The sequence below is a fragment of the Cydia pomonella genome, chromosome 11 (assembly GCF_033807575.1).
Source record: "Cydia pomonella isolate Wapato2018A chromosome 11, ilCydPomo1, whole genome shotgun sequence".
NCBI lineage: Eukaryota > Metazoa > Arthropoda > Insecta > Lepidoptera > Tortricidae > Cydia > Cydia pomonella.
Window position 1 is genome coordinate 15,793,617 of NC_084713.1, and position 16,660 is coordinate 15,810,276.

The 16,660-nt window shown below is 36.4% G+C and overlaps 1 protein-coding gene across 1 annotated transcript in view; it reads left to right on the plus strand.

Moving 5' to 3' along the window:
* LOC133522976 (D-beta-hydroxybutyrate dehydrogenase, mitochondrial) overlaps positions 1-16,660 on the plus strand; it is a 118,517-nt gene that overhangs the window by 91,456 nt on the left and 10,401 nt on the right. Inside the window, exons 5-6 of the mRNA XM_061858478.1 lie at positions 4,400-4,553; positions 10,066-10,253. Coding sequence (XP_061714462.1) covers positions 4,400-4,553; positions 10,066-10,253 — 342 coding nt within the window. The remainder of the gene's footprint in view (positions 1-4,399; positions 4,554-10,065; positions 10,254-16,660) is intronic.

Sequence of the window (16,660 nt, forward strand, 5' to 3'; positions counted from 1 at the left end):
TCTTTTATTTGGCTAAGCGCTGCATAATACGGGTAAGCTGATACCCGTTCCTAAGCGCTAACCCGTTGAAAGGGTATTGATTATAAATTATAACGCTGATGGCATTTTCAACTTTCTCTTGATAAAAATATAATCATCAAATATTGCTTATTTATTTTTAAAGACTAGGATTAGGTGTCTAGGGCGTTGACAGCACAGGCGTCATATATTTTGAATTAGGAAAGGCGATTCCTATTCATTTAGCGGTATCTCTGAAAGGAAAATCCCTTCCTAGAGCTAAATCAAATGAACGGGTAAGCCATTCAACGGGAAAGCCAATCGTTGGGGCTATTCGATGAACGGCTAAGCCATTTAAAGGCTTTTTCTGGGAAGCGGTGGACGGGTCCCTGATTGATGAGTTAGTATCACGCGCGTGATGGTCGCAACTAGTTTTTTTTTTAATACTACGTCGGTGGCAAACAAGCATACGGCCCGCCTGATGGTAAGCAGCCTCCGTAGCCTATTTACGCCTGCAACTCCAGAGGAGTTACATGCGCGTTGCCGACCCTAAACCCGCCCCCCCTCATTGAGCTCTGGCAACCTTACTCACCGGCAGGAACACAACACTATGAGTAGGGTCTAGTGTTATTTGGCTGCTGTTTTTTGTAAGGTGGAGGTACTTCTCCAGTTGGGCTCTGCTCTAGATCTGGAATGACATCCACTGGCTGTGCCCTACCTCACAAAGCGAGATGACATTCACAATGCCCATACCTCTCTTAAAAGAGTTGCGTTAGACTGCGCGATTGGCTCGAATTCGTTAGTGACACCACTGAACTAGTACCATTCTTAAATAGTGCCCGTAAGGTCAGTCTCTAAATATATGTCAATGGTTTCCGCTACAACTAAGCCCTCTCATTATTCCTTTTTAAAGTCAAAGATTTACGACACCTTGACAGCAGGTCAACGCGCTAGACACACAGTGCTTCATTTTAAACATAAATTTGCAATGTTAATCCTTTTTTTATGGATAGAAAAATCTAAATGGCATAAACTTTGTAAGGTGCACCCCTTCAAGAGGCTGCCTTTAAGAAACGGTTTTTAAGCGATCAGGAGGAACGGGTATTAGACATTCGAAAAAAGAACTGCTTATCCGTAAGAAGCGCTTTAAAAGCTAAATGAAAGGGTTTTAGAAAGCAACGGCTGTGATAAGTAAAGCCTTACGAAAAACCCTTTCCAAAACCCTCGGAGGGGATACCGGACCGGTCCCTGCTTTTATACAAACACTACAATAGGTATTAAGCTAAAAGGTGAGCAGTTAAACAGTATTGTCAGAGATTACACAAGAGCAGATATAGCAGTTTCGAAAACTTGAGATAACCAAAGAGTGGCTATCAATTATACACTGGCAAACCCACTTTGCCAGTAGAAAAAAGAGTGAAATTCAATTTTTTTAAGCAAAAACCTTCCTTCCTAAAAAAATTTCGTGCTTCGCGCCTACATTCTTTTTCATTTTCAGCCGTTTTTTGCTGACGGAAATGGCTTGGTAAACTGTATAATTATTGTTATTTATTCCTCATGACACTAAACTGTCAGACCTCTCATCTTAACGTTTAACCGGTTGCATCCCCAGCTTACTGCTTCTGAGGCACATACCACGCACAAACAGGTTCAGCATCTTCTGTTGTGAAAAGATTTAGCCTTCACTTCTTTTGAGGTTCACTCTTGTTTTTCAGGTTTGAGGTTTTGATGACCGGTCTGACCTTGGTCTTGGTGGGTAGTGACCTTGCCTATGAAGCCGATGGTCCGGGGTTTTGTGTGATGAGCACAAATAATTGTTCCTGAATCATGGGTGTTTATATATTATACATATCGTTGTCTGCGTACCCACAACACAAGCCTTCTTGAGTTTACTGTGTGGCTTAGTCAATCTGTGTAAGAAGGTCCAGTAATATTTATTTATTTATTTATTATTCTCCGTTTTGGCAAAGTGTTCCTCAGATAGCTTATTAATGAATGAGAAGGAAGGAGAATTCATGTCCATGCTGTAACATACCTTCTGTTGCTGTTGATGCTAATGGAAGCTTTAATAAAATGTAACGATAGTTTACTCGACGTAAAAGACTGTTCGCAAATCAAACCCCATGATATGGAGTAGGTACTGCTGTTGTCTGCGGCAACTGAATACCAATTAAGCCCATGTTCGCCGATTGGCGACAAACAAACTAACAAGCGATGCGTGTTCTATTTCTTGTTTTTAAATGCCTCGTACAGTCGCCATCAGATATATCGGAGTGGCCAAGGTGCTCACGAATATTTGAACATGTCTCTATTGTCAAGGCGTTAGAGAAAATTAGCTAACGTTTCAATCGTTTGCGCTCCGTAGCGAACGAAACGCAACTGTCTCCGTCGCATTAATATGAAAGAGTGATAGTGAGAGATCACTACGCTACGCTACGGAACGTAAACGATTATCACGCAACGGCGAATCTACATTTCATAAAGTTTAATCTGTAATTTTGTATACAACACAGAGGCTTTGATCTTAATAATTCTGCCGAGAGCGCGGCACAAATTTATCTCATTTAGTTGCGCCAATTTGAAACCTTCCATCTTTGTGTTGGTTCTTTATTGTAATATAGACATTAAAGCGTTTGTCCCTGGCTTTGAACTTCTGTTAAATAACTGAGTTTACGCAAATGTCAATGTACGAAAAATAGCTTGACTTATTTTACCATTTTATACCACTTGCGACTTCGTTTCTATTATAGAAAAATTTCATCATGTAATATTATCTTGAATAGGATTTAAATATGTAGGTATTTTAGGAAATATTTTTTTAAATAAACTGTATAATGTTTCTCATAGCGATAACAAAGTTATTTAGAGTACGTAGTGCTATAATTAGAAGAAGCGAAGACTTAACTTAGAAATTAGGCATATACCTACGAACTCAACAATATTTAGAATTGAGTGGCAAAGTTATGCATGTCGAAGATTTAATTGGTTCTTGGTAACACTAGTTAAATATATTGGTAAAGTTTTACAAGGAAACACAGTACCAATAAGTAATATAAGTAATAAAAATCAAAACAGAAGTTACATACTTATTTACTAAGAAATTAACGATTTACGATTTAGAACAGTTTAACAGAAATGTGCTGTTTTTATAGTCCGGGAGCTAGCCGCTCCAAACCCTACCTTATCGTATTACCGGCAATAAGGATTTTACAGATAAAGTAGACCATTAGTGGTCCTAAAATAAATTGGTTTGCCGTGGCGCAACCAGGCACGTTTTGAACAAGATTTTTTTTAACACCCTTTTTTTATAAAATATTTTACACACTTACCGAATAAAACTAATATGCTGAGATAGAGACTATTAAGTAGAACGTTAATCAGCAAGTCTGCCACGTCAAATACTGGCGGGTGTTGCAGGCAGACCACATTTAGCAGTCAGCTGACAGCCATATGGCCCCTAAAGATTCTTAGGTATTCAAAAACTTACGGTATATAAGTAATTGACAAAACCGCTCATATGAAAAACTGCCAGGCTGCGTGCTGGCAGACCAAAATTTATGTATGCAGTTTTACTTGATCCAATGTAAAAAATTGGTTTCACTCGGTCGTCGATAAGGTAAAATATGGCTGTCAGGAGACTGCTAAATGTGGGCTGCCTGCAACACCCGCCAACATTTGACGAGGCAGACTTGCTGATTCACGTTCTACTTAATAGTCTCTATCTCTGCATATGAGTTTTATTCGGTAAAACTCTGCTTAAAAAAAATCTTGTTCAAAACGTGCCAGGTTGCACCACGGCAGACCAATTTATTTTAGGACCACTAATGGTCTACTTTATCTGCAAAATCCTTATTGCCGGTAATACGATGAGTTAGGGTTTGGAGCGGCCAGCTTCCGATCTATCACATAAAAGGGCACATTTCTGCTTAAATGGTATATAATAGTTATGCTATATTTGTTAATTGTACAAAGGGACTGATAGTATGGAATCATTTATTCGTGGTAATTTGGTACTAACAGGTCATGCTTTGACTTCAAACTGATAATTATAATGATACTGGAATCATATCAGTTAGCTTCAATTCGCGCGGGCGTCTCGCTTGCACGAATACTTGTACGGAACGGTTTAATGTCAGTGCACGTTCGAATTGGCCAGTATATCTGTAAAAAAAATTGAAAAAATTTCCTTTTCATTTCATTAAATAAATATTATTGGTACCGCATCGCATTCCTGACAAGTAACTCTACTATACGAGCAATTTCAGCTCATGGGCTAAGGTCAAATTCCCTGTCCCGTATTCCGATTTGTTGAAATTGGATCTGTAATAAATTTAATTATGAAGGTTGATGTTATTATTTTGCCGTCGTAACGCACCCTATGAGCGGAACCTCTGTTCTTCAGATCCTGTCTGCGTCGCTGTACATCGTGGACCACCTACCAGAGGGCGCGCAGGGCCTGTGGGCGATCGTGAACTGCGAGTCGTGGTGCGCGCTTGGCGAGCTCGAGTGGGTGCCGTTCTCGGTCATCCGGCGCGCGATGGAGGTGAATCTGTTAGGTGAGTAAGCTACGCTAGGTGGTTGCTGATGTGATTACTTGCGGAGAGATGGCGCTAGTAACAATATTTTTATATTACCCATGATAGAAAACACGAAAAATCGGCATGACATGGCTATTTCCATCGTTCTTAGTTTCCAAGATACACTAATAAAAAACCTTATTTTAAGTTTTTGTACGCTTTTCACTCAGGTTTTAGGCATAAAGAAAGAGATCAAATTTCGTTTTTTACATACTCATGCTTCACATTTTCAGCTATTTCGTAGTTAGCAGAAAAAACGTTCGCTTCACATCTGCGAAAACTTATGAATAATAAAATCTGAAGCCACTTAACATTGCGTGAAAATAATGTGCAAAAAACGTTAATATTATAAAATAAACGCTGGGCACAGTAAAAGCCGCCCTCTTTTACCCGCCAGAATGTCATCAATCTAATTTAATTTTCCTCATAATTTCCCAACTAGCGGTGTTGACATCGCACGCACGATTTTGTAATCGCGGCCAAGAATTAAAATATGATTAGATCTGAACACGCTACGTATAGCGATTTTGTTCTTCAGGATTCGTTGACAATCGTTATTAATTTTATTTTTGCATACTTCATTAATTTTAAGAACAAAAACCACTTAGCAGTATTATTATATTACAGTTTCCCAATGAAATAATATATCCAGAACCTTAATATTCGCGGTGTTCAGTTTAAAATAATGTAGTGCAACAGTATGTCGGTTTCACAAAACTTTAGAAATAAATGAGTTTTAATGATTGCTGATTTTTTATAATATCACAATATGTTTGACGACTGTTTGATGTTATTCGTGTAAAATTAAATGTTTATTTGAGCTGTCTGCGTGTTTTAGATGATGTCACGGTCGGTTTAAATTCTCGAAAACGACTACTTAGCTTTTATGACAATGTGCAATAAAGAAAATATTTTGACGGGTTTTATGTCGTCAAATAAATAAGTATAGATAACGATGAGACCAGACCTCGTATGAATATTTAGGGTTTTCAGATTCCCGCAATATTTTAATTCCGAGTGCCGCAATTGAGCTCTTCAGAAAATTGAAGACACTAGAGTCAATAATTATCTGGTTTACTATACTTACTTAGTCCTACAGTCACGTTAAATTATCAATTATAATGTAGATGTCGTAACAAGGATTCCACATAACGGATACATATTCGAGGATAGATCGCACAAACGAGCAGTATAATACTTTTATAGGCTTTACTATTTTAAATTTTGATGTTGATCTCATGATTATAGAGATCTGGTAGCTTTCTGTACTATTTTCTTTATATGGTTATCAAATAGAAGCTTTGGGTAATCAAATTGAACAACTAAATCTCTGGTTGAATATGAATTGACGATGCCAGTTAAGTTAAGTGTGTATTTGATTAAGATTGGGTTGGGTTTACGAGTAAACAACATGGAATGACACTTTTCAACATTAAGGTCTAATCTGTTTTCGACTCAGTATTTAGAGAATCTATTTACGAGTAGGTTATCCTATAATAAAAAACAGTCGTTAACATTCTTAACAGCTCTATATATTTTAGTGTCATCAGCATAAAGAGAAAAATTAGAGTGTTTAAAAATACAGTGGATATCGTTGATGAAAATGGCAAATAGCAAAGGACCTAACAAAGATCCTTGCGGCACACCGAAAGGAATGCCAACCAAGATGAAGTAAAACCGTTAACTGCAAGCGCTTCAGATTGTATTGATCCTAAATAGGCATATAACCGCTTCAAGTCTGCCGACGATTGTTTTTGTAAGTTAGGTTGTCTCATAAATGCCAAGTGATTTTAAATTTATAATAGAATAAAGGAACCTTGAGCGGTTTATAAGCAAGCCTTTAATTTTGTCTTTGAGTACTTAAATATTAAAAATAAGAATAAAACATTTTTTTTATATTGATACCAAATTACAGAAAAACAATACTGTATATTAAAAGAAGGTAAAAATGCCCATTATTCTTGTTTGTAATATTTATGTATAAGGTACTCAGAAACAAAATTAAAGCATCATTTATAAACTCGTCAAGGTTCTTGAACTTGATTACATACTTAAAATACGTCAATAAAACCATGAATGACTTTTGAAATTTTATTGCTAATGTCGACTCCATAGCATGCTAACGTCTTACCATGCGATAAAATTCCGATGCCTAAACATCATAGTTAAGTCAACCAAACAATTGAAAACATGCCATATCAACATCATTTCGAACATCGATCATACAAATTACGCAAATGTATATACTAAACACTAATCAAATGTAAAAAGGCCCTCAGGCAAATGCACACGCTCGTAAAATCCTTTGCAGATAAAAATAAATTATTGATTAGTATCAAAATGGAGTTAATTAAAATGCCGGTGTCTACGAGAAAGTAACGTAATTTAACTATATTTAGGGTTCCGTAGCCAAATGGAAAAAAAACGGAACCATTATAGATTCGTCATGTCCGTCTGTCTGTCCGTTTATGTCACAGCCACTTTTTTCCGAAACTATAAGAGCTATACTGTTCAAACATGGTAAGTAGATGTATTCTAGGAACCGCATTAAGATTTTTACACAAAAATGGAAAAAAAAACAATAAATTTTGGGGGTTCCCCATACTTAGAACTGAAACTCAAAAAATTTTTTTTCATCAAACCCATACGTGTGGGGTATTTATAGATAGGTCTTCAAAAATGACATTGAGGTTTCTAATATCATTTTTTTCTAAACTGATAAGTTTGCGCGAGAGACACTTCCAAAGTGGTAAAATGTGTTTTTTTTTAACTTTAAAATATAAAATATGTGTACCACAAAACCAAATATTCGCCAAACTGCGAGACAGTTTGTTGGCGATGAGCTCGCTCGTTATACTTATAAAAAGGTACATGATTTTGCACTGTCCTACCGTCCCGGCATGGCCAATTTTTATGTAGGTATTACAATTATGAAGTAGGTAAACGTAGGATTGGTGACTCAAAACTGGTGGCGCGGGCACGGGACAGGAGCACAGCGGTGCTTAAAAAAATTACCTTAACGCTAATTACTACGTTTGGTTACAAACTAACAACTCGTTACATTTTTACAACACAAGTGGCAAGAGGCACTACACTAGTTGATTTATATGAAGTTATTTTATGATACTAATATTAATGTTAGGTATTTAATTTACTATTCATGCTTTATGGAGTTATCGAATGTGTCTATTAATATTTCTTTCAATTTTTCTTTCAGGCTACCTATTTTTAATTTAGGGATATCTAGCAATATTGGGTATTGGGGAATCCAATGTGTGTCCCCCCCCCCCCCTGTAACTTCTAAAATAAGAGAATGATAAACCTAAAAAAAATATGATGTACATTACCATGCAAACTACCACCGAAAATTGGTTTGAACGAGATCTAGTAAGTAGTTTTTTTTTATACGCTATAAAATTAAAAAAATATATATCTTTTCATCAAACCCATACGTGTGGTAGTAGGTAGTAAGTAGTTTTTTTTTTTACGCTATAAAATTAAAAAATTATATATATATTCATCAAACCCATACGTGTGGTAGTAGGTAGTAAGTAGTTTTTTTTATACGCTATATAATTAAAAAAATATATATATTTTCATCAAACCCATACGTGTGGGGTATCTATGGATAGGTCTTCAAAAATGATATTTAGGTATCTAGTATCATTTTTTTCTTAACTGAATAGTTTGCGCGAGAGACACTTCCAAAGTGGTAAAGTAGCAAGTCTTGTGGCTATGACGATATGTCAACGATTTTACTTAAGAACAATTCTTATGTTGTCCCATGGCACACTTGATAAATCTGTCATTTGTTCAAGGATTTTTTCCTGAACAGCTTATGTTTTCTATTGTAAAACCACTTTTCAAGAAAGGAGACGGGAAAGACCCAAATGATTATAGACCCATTACTTTGGTCCCTGTTATGTCTAAGGTTGTTGAGAAAGCTATGTTTGTAAGACTAATTGATTATTTAACTTTACATAACATACTATTGCCTGAACAATTTGGATTTCGAAAGTCACGCTCTACTGAACTGGCTTGTTTTGATTTTATTAAGGAAATATCAGAGGTGTTAATGACAAACTACCAGTGGCATCAATATTTCTTGACATGAGTAAAGCTTTTGACTGTGTTAACCACTCGAAGCTCCTTTCCAAACTTAGTGGCTATGGCATTAGGGGTAATGCCCATGATTGGATAAGAAGTTACTTAGCCAACCGAATCCAATGTACTGAAATCTCAAGAACGGTTACTAAGGATAATAAACTTATAAGGGAGAAGTTCAGGTCTCAGGGTCGTGTCAATGGGTCAGGGGTACCGCAAGGGAGTAATTTAGGCCCTTTATTGTTCTTGCTATACATCAATGATCTTCCGCAAGCAACATCGCAAAGGTGTATACTTTTCGCAGACGACACAACATTCATAATAAAAGGAACTGACAAAACCATGTATGAGTCGAGCGTAAATAATGCACTGACCGACGTTAACACATGGATAGAAAATAATGACCTTAAAATTAATATAAACAAGACTTCATTTCTACAATTTCATTCATATAACTCAAATCTAGTACATTGTTGACCTGGTATGTTCCAAGCTATCGAGGTTTGTTTTTGCCTTAAGAAGTCTAAGAAATTCAATTTCTATTCGGGCCGCGTTAACTGCTTATCATGGGTATGTGTCGTCCACTCTCAATTACGGACTCTTACACTGGGGCAATTCTGTTGACGTTCAGAGGGCATTTATAATTCAGAAAAAATGTTTGCGTGAATTAGGTGGGGTTAGATTTGACGATAGTTGCAGACCTCTATTCCAAAAGTTTAAAATTCTCCCCTTAGCCTGTATGTACATTTGAAAGGCATGCCTATTTACTAAAAGCCACCCAGGATATTTTAAAAAGCGAGAAGACATGTTTGCAAGAGAGCTACGAGCCCAGTATAAAAATATGATATACCAGCCAGCATGTAAAAGCGATATCTATAGGAAAAATGCGTATAACATGTGTATTGTTTTGTATAATAAGCTCCCTCAAGAATTGTGAATGTTGCGTGGAAATGAATTTAGGATAAAACTGACTAAATGGCTACAAGACAATTGCTAATAATAATAATAAATATTTAGGTTTCTAACATAATTTTTTTCTAAACTGAATAGTTTACGCGAGAGACACTTCCAAAGTGGAAAAATGTGTTTCCCCCCCCCCCCCCCCCTGTAACTTCTAAAATAACAGAAAGAAAAATCTAAAAAAATATATAATATACATTACCATGCAAACTTCCACCGAAAATTGGTTTGAACGAGATCTAGAAGTAGTTGTTTTTAATACGTCATAAATGGTACGGAACCCTTCATGGGCGAGTCTGAGTCGCACTTGGCCGCTTTTTTTTTTTATAATGGATGGCCCATTTTCTATCCATTTAGTTAAATTTTGTTATAATACATGTGTCAAGTACCCAATTGTAAGTTTTTAGCGAACTGTCATTGACTCCAGGTCCGTCCCGGCTGGTGCAGGTGATGCTTCCGCTGGTGCGGCGCGCGCGCGGGCGCGTGGTGCTGGCGTCGTCGATCCTCACGCACGTGGCGGCGCCGGTGCGCGGCGTGCACGCCGCCTCGCTCGCCGCGCTCGACGCGCTGGCCGCCTGCCTCCGCCGCGAGCTCAAGCCGCGCGGAGTGGACGTAGTCAGTTCATACAGCTACTATTATTAAATCGTTTCCAGGTCTACCGTTGAAATGAGGCGGTCTGTAAGAAGTTATTGTGATCAGCTACGGATTGGTTGAGGGCTTGGCTGCGTGAAGCTTATTTGTATTATGTTAAGTGAGTAAACATTTTATATATTTATACATATAATATAGTTTATAAACTAGTCCTAAAACTCAGCTACTTTCTACTAGAAAATTACCGCTTAATTTATTTACCAACCGTCTGAGATAAGTAGACCTAAGTAAAGTAGTTCGTATTGGCATGTACTTATAGTTACGCCGTTCGTCGTAAAAAGCATAGCGTCAAGGTGCTTTTTTATACTACGTCGGTGGCATACGATCGGCACCTTAACTGAAGTAACCAAGTATCCATACTAGTTATATAGAAAAGTGGATACTTATGTTAAGGAACCGACTGATTGACAGCGTGGTAGTTATTATTTATAAGCCATATCAAACAAGTTATTTAAAAAAAAGAGCGATTCTTATTTTTGCTTATTAAAAAATTAAGCGCGCAATGTATCACAACAAATGCGATTTCAAACTTAGGACAAGTGATGATAGCAATGAGTGCACTGAAACGGGCTTCTATGTGACGGTACTTGTGTACAAATCGTAATGAAATAAAATCAACAGAATTTTTTTACAAAGGCCCAAAGACAACCTAAAATAAATTACAGACACACAATGCTAGAATGTGACGTAACCTCGTGCGTGATATTAAATAATTCGCAGAAACGTCGGAATTCGACTCCCTCCGGTCAAGACTTTTCTTTGTAAAATGAAAATAGCCTTTCAAGCATTTCACATCGTCCCTTGGGAAAACACGCTACAGTTGCACTCGTTGCTATGTTTCACTATATAAAGTATCATCCTTTTACCTGACAATATTAATATCACTGAACCGCAAGAGCTGCAATAACTCTAGTCTCTAAGGTACAAACAAAGTTTAAAACGATATTTTGAAATAGAGCGTTCGACCGAGAGAGGTTATTTTTTGTTTTTATTTTATGCACCCCGAGACACCGGTAGAGAAAATTGCACTATTTTGAAATGTCTCACTTGGGATGGAAAACACAGTTGTGAATAAAAAAGGAGAGCGTGAACAGTTCCTGCTGTGCAATGAAAAGGCTTTAGACCAGGAGTTTCCAAATAATGGACAAAGGTTTTATTTTAGAATAATACGTATTATAAAATGTATTAGGTATGCCTCGTATAAGTATTAGATATACGAGTAAAAACTTACATTTCGTTCCTGCAAAAGTACTCACGGCTACACGCCGGAGGTAATAAATTACGGAGTCTAAGGAATTAAAAACTTAACAAAGATATGAAAAGCATTTATTGTGGGCATGTTTATTTATTATGGCTCCTCTACACGATGGCCCAGCGCAGGCCAGTCCAAGGGACGCATTTATGTGTTAGAGGGAGTAAGTGATATTGCTATCTCATTCCACCGCATAGCTGCGTCCCCTAGACTGGCCTACGCTGGGCCATCGAGTAGAGGAGCCCTTATTTGTACCCTGCAAGGGCGCAGCGAGCAAGCATATTAAATATTTAACGACATACAACATAATATAAATGCTACTGTATAAATAATCTAGCATAGTTTTATTACATCATGATAGCCTATTTATTGTACAGTGTGTTTTCTTATTTGCAATAAAGATTAAATAAATAAATAAAATAGCCCTAATAAACCTACACTTTATGGAAAATACCTAAATGAAAATGTGAGGTGCAATAAAATACGAAATGTTATATCAACTCATAAAAATTCAAACATGTGCCACATCGGCCGTTCACTACACACGTACCTCTGTCTTGACTACTCGTTTACCTACATATTTGAATGGGAGTTTCACATATATCTTTTTTAACAAAATACTGTGAAGGTGAAGGTGCAGATAACTGGCAACAGTTATAGATTTCGCCCTGCCAGATGAATAAAGATCTGCAAACGAGCATTCGGAAGGTGGCAACCATCAAGAGTAATCTTGCTGATTGAAGATAAAATATATAATATCAGAAATCTACGTCTGCATTTATATTCTCCACCACAACCTAGCCGCATTTCCTTTTTACATAGTGGAGGATGCTACAATTAGCGTAAAGATTCCGCCAGTTACGCGTTATAGATAAAGCGTGACGAATAACGCTAGAAGAGCCCCGACCTCTAATCGGACGAATAATGCATTCCTACATACTTAAAACAATAAGTACTTCTTCCCTAGTTTTAGCTAACATATGGGATAAAATCATTGCAGATGGGTGTACTATATATACCTATTCTATATAAGGTATTATTATAGTTATGTGCTACACATATTTCATTAATTACCAATACATATTATATAAACATATTTTGACCTACAACATCTACGTTCGACACTCAATTAGGAATGTTCGAATAGCATTTCAACAATTTAGGTCAGTGGCTCTAATTTGAGGCATTGTTTAGTGAAACGTGAAGCCAGAACGCCAATGAAGATAATGTAGTGGTGAACCTTTGCTATTATCACGTTATTAAATTTTCTCCAAATATGTATGTGCCTCATAAATCCCATAATAGGTATTTATTTTACAAACACTTAGGAGATTATCTGCTACATATTTGTTGGTTACATACCTACATTTTCATGGAAATAGCCTCAAGTCCCAAAAAAGGACAAATTGGACATTTTTTATTTAACTCAAATAAAGGTTTTTTTAAGCATATAAATAATAAGTATTTACTAACGGAGAAACTAATTAATGGTACACGCCAATAACTGATGGTAGGCACAGTCAAGGTAATATCGACACGGCCAAAGACCCAAAAATATGCAGGCATCTTGTTAAGTTAGCCAGCTAATTAGTCGCCTAGGCCGATAGAAAATCAACGTCAAATCAACTCGACGTTTGACAACTTGGCATATTAAAAGTGAGCTCTTTGAAAAAGACTGGTTTACTCAGCCAAGTAAAATGTAACGTAAAAAACTTAAAGAATTGAAATAACATAAGATAAAATAAATTCGGAACCCTAAAAAGTATAATACAATAAAAAACAACTAAATGACTACACAACGTTCAGCCATCTGGTTAAACATTGCGATCAGTGACTTGGCTGGTTGTTCTTTAACCAGTTAATTAGCTGGCGAATATAACGCGGCGGCGACATACATATACTCGACCTTATTACCCATGTCGGCGGCTGATCGTAAATTCTCTAGACTCAGGTCCTCCACAAAAAGCTCCGTCGACTCAGGAAATGAGATATTTTGACGATTTTCACGTTTCACGATATGCTTTGTGCACTAATTTCATGATGTGCCGGATTTTACGATCGGCTGCCGACGAAGTCTAGTGACTAGGTCAAGTGGGGTATCATTTGAAAGAGCTCAAATTGAACATTCCAAATCAATTTTTTAATGTACATTTTATAAGGAAAATATAATCAGATCTCTTTTTTTAATAACAAAAAACATTTCCAAATTCAGTTTACAATTTAACCAACTTTATGTGTGTTGAAATTTCTATGAGATTACATTAAAGACCTTTCAAATAAAAGATCAATTTTTGAAATAGGTTCACATGACAGAGAAATATCTTTGAAAAACCAACATACGCGCAAATTACTAAGCCAATTTGCCGATAGATGGCGCTGGACACAATAATACTTAGTATAGGTACTTCTGATCAAAAGTCTTTCGCCTGTATTCTTATTTGTTCGCCTACACGAGATAATTCGAAGTTTGTTCGGAACCCTCGGTGCGCGAGTAAAACGAACTCGAACTTGGCCCGTTTTTAATAACATTAATAATGTGTTGCCGATTGAGAGACTTTTTGTTGGATTAAACCGTTGTATTCTGTTAGTGAATTTATGAGTGATTATAGATTTTGACGATCCCCCGCAGGATTACCAAACCACCACATTATTTTGAAATCTTATTATTTTGTAATTATTTAATATTTAAATTGATATTTTATCGTTAACGTTTTTGTAACATCCTTGTATTGAGCATCATAATATGAATAATTGTAGATTGACATACCTGCAATTTATAATGTAATCTGTATTATGTAATAAATAAATCTATCTTAATTTTCTACCAATTTAAGATACATATCGATAAATCGATAACAGTTCTTCATTGTATCAAACCCTCGTTTTAGCCAGAAAAAAATATATGTACAATTATAACTTATAACAAGCATCCCGACTAGAATATACTTCTAGTGAACAATAACATAATATTAATTTCACGCAAACGAAGTTGCGGGTGTAAGTTAGGCCGTGGGTATAATAATTACATTATGGCACTGAACAAAAGGATCAAACGTGACTCCGTCGACTAACGGTGCTCCCACGTTGGCTTTATATTATATAAATAAATATTATAGGACATTATTACACAAATTGACTAAGTCTCACAGTAAGCTCAATAAGGGTGTTGTGGGTACTTAGACAACGATATTAATGATATTAGGTATATAATATATAAATACATAGAAAATACCCAAGACTCAGGAACAAACATCCGTGCTCATCACACAAATAAATGCCCTTACCAGGATTTGAACCCGTGATCATCGGCTTCATAAACAGGGTCACTATCCACTAGGCCAGACAGGTCATCGGATGTAATAAAATGTTATATAAATTTGTGTAACAGAGCCAACATAATAAAACACACAACATTTTATAACAGCGAATGTGGGAACTTCCTTCTTCCTCGCGTTGTCCCGGCATTTTGCCACGGCTCATGGTAACCTGGGGTCCGCTTGACAACAAATCCCCAGAATTGGCGTAGGCACTAGTTTTTACGAAAGCGACTGCCATCTGACCTTCCAACCCAGAGGGTAAACTAGGCCTTAGATTAGATTAGATTAGATTTATTTATTTCTTAAAGTAAAAGACACAGTATTTTACACAAAATGATAAAACAAAGGCTTTCACTAAAAGATCGTCAACTTAACATTAAAACAAAAAATATAAAAATTTAAAATAATAAATAAAGAAATGTTACGACAAAAAAGAAAATGTCAATGTATACATAGCTAGGGACAACCTAGGTATTTTCGACAATACCGTAATACATCGTACGTATCGAATCGTACATAAGTTCTGAAAAACTTATTGGTACGAGCCGGGGTTTGAACCGGGGTTTGAATCCGGATTGCAAGTCGCACGCTCTTATCACTAGGTCACCAGCGCCACAACAGCGAATGTGAGAACACCATAAGTAAATAAAGTTGCCAAAAAATGGGAGTCTAAATACAGCTCAGCCCTTGATTAAATGTCAAAGGTAGTTAACAAGTCCCTAGAGGCGAGGGCGTGGGCCAGTGTCTGGATATTGCTTAGAAACTCAGGAATGGTAATTAAATTTAATCACAAGACAACTGGGCAGCTAGTGCCGGAGGTAATCAACATCGAAACTAACACTTTCAATGTTTAAGTAATAGGCAATAGCAATCACGGTTTTAATTTGTGAAAATATACGTCATCAATGAGCTAACATATTTTGGCATTATATCCGCTTTTCATGTAGATAGATAGATATATAGAATACTCTTTATCGGCACACCTTAGTGAAAGATACAACAACAACAATTAGTTTTTATTTTTAATTTATGTATGTACTTGCCTAGTCCACGCAGAATTGCAAATTATATATACTTACTTAGTGAAGTTAAGGACATAGACGCTATTGCTGCATGGAGTGAGAACAACCGCTTACAATTTAACGTCTCTCAATGTGTCTATATCACTTTCTCCAGACTCTGAACGCCGATTCCCACCACCGCATGACACGCCCCTACTTCAAACTGACGAAATACGTGACTTAGGACTATATTTGGACAAACAACTTGACTTCAGAGTCTTCAGACATTATATAACGATAAGATAAAGATAAAGATAATTTATTATTCAAGTAGGCATATTACAATGTGCTTATGAACGTCAAATAAAGCTACACCGGCTCTAACCCTACACCTCTGACCCGAGAAGATATAAATCCCCCCTTAATTGGAGGAGGGTATCCCAATATGGACCGGCAAGAAACTCGGCGGGACACATCTTTTCAAAACATTACATTTTATAATTAACATGCTTTAAATAAGAAAAAAAAATACAATTTAGATTACTATAGAAATCATGCAATTACATACAGTACCTAGTTTTCATTATAGAATATGATACAAAAAATAATAATATGTCATATCAAATCGTACAAATACGCTTTCAGACAACATATCGAATTCTTACAAAGGGAAAAGAAAAATAAAATTAATAAAGAAATGAGAATATACATTATACGAGTATATAGTAAATCTGACAGATTGCATATCTACAAAAAATATTTGATGTGCTTTCTTACCAGGGGGCTGATTTTTGAATTTCG